Source organism: Monopterus albus, unplaced genomic scaffold (genome assembly GCF_001952655.1).
Source record: "Monopterus albus unplaced genomic scaffold, M_albus_1.0 scaffold4.1, whole genome shotgun sequence".
Lineage (NCBI taxonomy): Eukaryota > Metazoa > Chordata > Actinopteri > Synbranchiformes > Synbranchidae > Monopterus > Monopterus albus.
Genome location: NW_018127884.1, coordinates 275001 through 278108, shown reverse-complemented (window position 1 = coordinate 278108; position 3108 = coordinate 275001). Strand labels below are relative to the sequence as shown.

General features: G+C 40.3%; 1 protein-coding gene across 1 annotated transcript in view; it reads right to left on the bottom strand.

The window, feature by feature from the left end:
* Positions 1 to 1638: 1638 nt before the first annotated feature.
* Positions 1639 to 3108, bottom strand: part of gpa33a (glycoprotein A33 (transmembrane), paralog a) — a 7663-nt gene continuing 6193 nt past the window's right edge. The window contains exon 7 of the mRNA XM_020605391.1: positions 1639 to 2628. Within this exon, the coding sequence (XP_020461047.1) occupies positions 2199 to 2628 (430 nt within the window). The 3' untranslated portion in view covers positions 1639 to 2198. The remainder of the gene's footprint in view (positions 2629 to 3108) is intronic.

Below are 3108 nucleotides of genomic sequence, written 5' to 3'. Positions count from 1 at the left end.
GTCCGCATGGAGTTTGCTAAAAAACACCTGAAGGACTCCAAGATGGTGAGAAATAAGATTCTCTGGTCTGATGAGACCAAGATAGAACTTTTTGGCCTTAATTCTAAGCGGTATGTGTGGAGAAAACCAGGCACTGCTCATCACCTGTCCAATACAGTCCCGACAGTGAAGCATGGTGGTGGCAGCATACTGCTATGGGGGTGTTTTTCAGCTGCAGGGACAGGATGACTGGTTGCACTCGAGGGAAGGATGAATGCGGCCAAGTACTGGGATATCCTGGACGAAAACCTTCTCCAGAGTGCTCAGGACCTCAGGCTGGGCCGAAGGTTCACCTTCCAACATGACGATGACCCTAAGCACACAGCTAAAATAACGAAGGAGTGGCTTCACAACAACTCCGTGACTGTTCTTGAATGGCCCCGCCAGAGCCCTGACTTAAACCCAATTGAGCATCTCTGGAGAGACCTGAAAATGGCTGTCCACCCACGTTTACCATCCAACCTGACAGAACTGGAGAGGATCTGCAAGGAGGAATGGCAGAGGATCCCCAAATGCAGGTGTGAAAAACTTGTTGCATCATTCCCAAAAAGACTCATGGCTGTATTAGCTCAAAAGGGTGCTTCTACTAAATACTGAGCAAAGGGTCTGAATACTTATGACCATGTGATATTTCACTTTTTCTTTTTTAATAAATCTGCAAAAATGTCAAAAATTCTGTGTTTTTTCTGTCAATATGGGGTGCTGTGTGTACATTGAGGAAAAATATGAACTTAAATGATTTTAGCATATGGCTGCAATATAACAAAGAGTGAAAAATTGAAGGGGGTCTGAATACTTTCTGTACCCACTGTATATGTATGTGTGTGTGTGTGCGTGTGCCATGTGGTCACTGAACTGGCAGGTGTTTGGTTGCCATCTAGTGTTCAGGTTCAGAGAAACTATTTACTTATTTTATTTTATCCTTTATTTTTTTTTTCCCACAACATACTGTTTCATAGCAAAAACCCAATGAAAACCTGGTAACATTAGCCTGTCATTGCTGTGATGAAATTACAGATCTTTCATTGCATTTTCACAGAAATGTCTACAATATATAGAAAAACACATTCATCCTAGCAAAAACATATTTAATTGACGTGTTAAAAGGTTATATACTGTACGTTCAAAGTTTATACATCAAAATTATTCATTTGCTATTAATAAGTGGGAACATTAACAATCTCAATGATCAACAGAAGTAGTGGCACTTCTCAGTAAAGAAGAATATTTAGTAAGCGTAGAGGGTGACACCCCCTCACCAAAAAAACAAAACAAAACAAAAAAAAAATGACATACAAAAGCCCTTTCTTTAGTGTGGTGGCTGCTTCCTAAAGACCAAACCACCAATTACACCAAAAAGTAGAAACCATCTTAATTCAAGTTACATATACACACAAAGCCTTAAATTATATAATAATTACACCACATCAAGCTGAAAGACTATTTCTGTTACCAAACTTGACTGAGCTTCAGTAAACTTGTATTTATGTATATTTAAAAGTCTAACTAAAAATAGGGTGTTTTCTTTGTGTCTACATGTCACTAGATAAGAACATAGGTTTAAAAAAAAAAAAAAAAAAAAAAAAAAAACCAAAACAAAAACAAATTAAGACTGGACAATCAAATGTTTGTAAAGGAGCAAAAGCAGTCAAAGAAGCAAGCTGGTTAACTTGTTAGATTATAGTAGCTATATGAGACAAATATATTGCTTTAGAATGTGAAACTTTATTCCATAAAATCATTTGCACTGGGGGACCTGGGAAATGACTGTTCATTTCCCACCATTTTCTTAATGTGCTTAAAAAAAAAGAAGTAGGGATTTTTCCCTGTGCATATGATGCTCGTTCATGAAGCTGAATGAGCAGGTGGGAGGGAATGTAATTAATGACCCCACTCCAATGACTCAAATGTGATATATATTTAAAAAAAAAACCTGCTCCATTTGATAAACATATAAAAGCATATTACACTTTCTCCTAAATCTTGTGCACCAGTTTTTTGAGCCAATTATGTAACAGCCAAGTCTATTGAGGCAAACCGTTGTTTGGGCCAGTTACTATAAGTCACACCTTGAGTGTGTGATAACTGGCTGACATTGGAGGAAAGTCAGCACAAATAAAGCAGAATTGGACAACGGTGATTGATATAGGTTGAAAATCTTAGTCGTCGTAGTTCCTTCTTGGTGGCTTACTGGTTGGTACAGGTGGTCTGTCACGATCACGGTCATCATAGCGGCGATCGTCATCGTAGCGCTCATGACGGTCACTGTACTTGTCACGGCGGTCGGAGTAGTCACTGCGTCGATCATCGTAGTCGCTACGTCGATTGCCGGAGGGACTGCGACGATCACTGTAGTCGCTGCGCCGGTCATCGTAGTCGCTGCGCCGGTCATCGTAGACCCTGAGCCGATCATCATCGTCCCTGCGCCGGTCGTAACCCCTCTCACTCTGTTCCTCATGCTCATCATGCCGATCAGCAGCGCTTTTCACAGTGGAGTTCTCAGAACTGTGTATATTCTCCTGCCCATCAGCTTGGCGACTCTCACTATTTTTAGCCAGCTCTTGGTCGTGGAACTCGTCCTCACGAGCTCTGCAAGGTGAGCACACATCAGTCAGATGTTTGGGATGATCTGATGGACCAAGTGATTTGAGAGATATGTTTATATGTGTAATCCTATCAACAAATGTGACTCACTGAAATACTGTCTGTGTTCAGATCACAAATGACCAAGGAAATCACTCTGGACAAAGTAATTTGATCAAATGGAGCAACAATAGTTGTGCATTAGCAACCAAGTGCTAATATCGAAAATGCGCTCATGTGCAATACTGACATGCATATTTGTCAATATATGCAAAAATCTGTAAATGTGTTTTCAGATTTACAAGTGAACTAAAATTAGATTCTAAAAGAAACTAAGATTTGTAAATGTGCACACAAATCTGTAAATGTAAATACAATGTACACATGTACAAGTGCAAAAATCCATCCATCCATCCATTTTCCTCCGCTTATCCGGGACTGGGTCGCGGGGGCAGCAGTCTAAGCAAAGATGCCCAGACTTCCCTC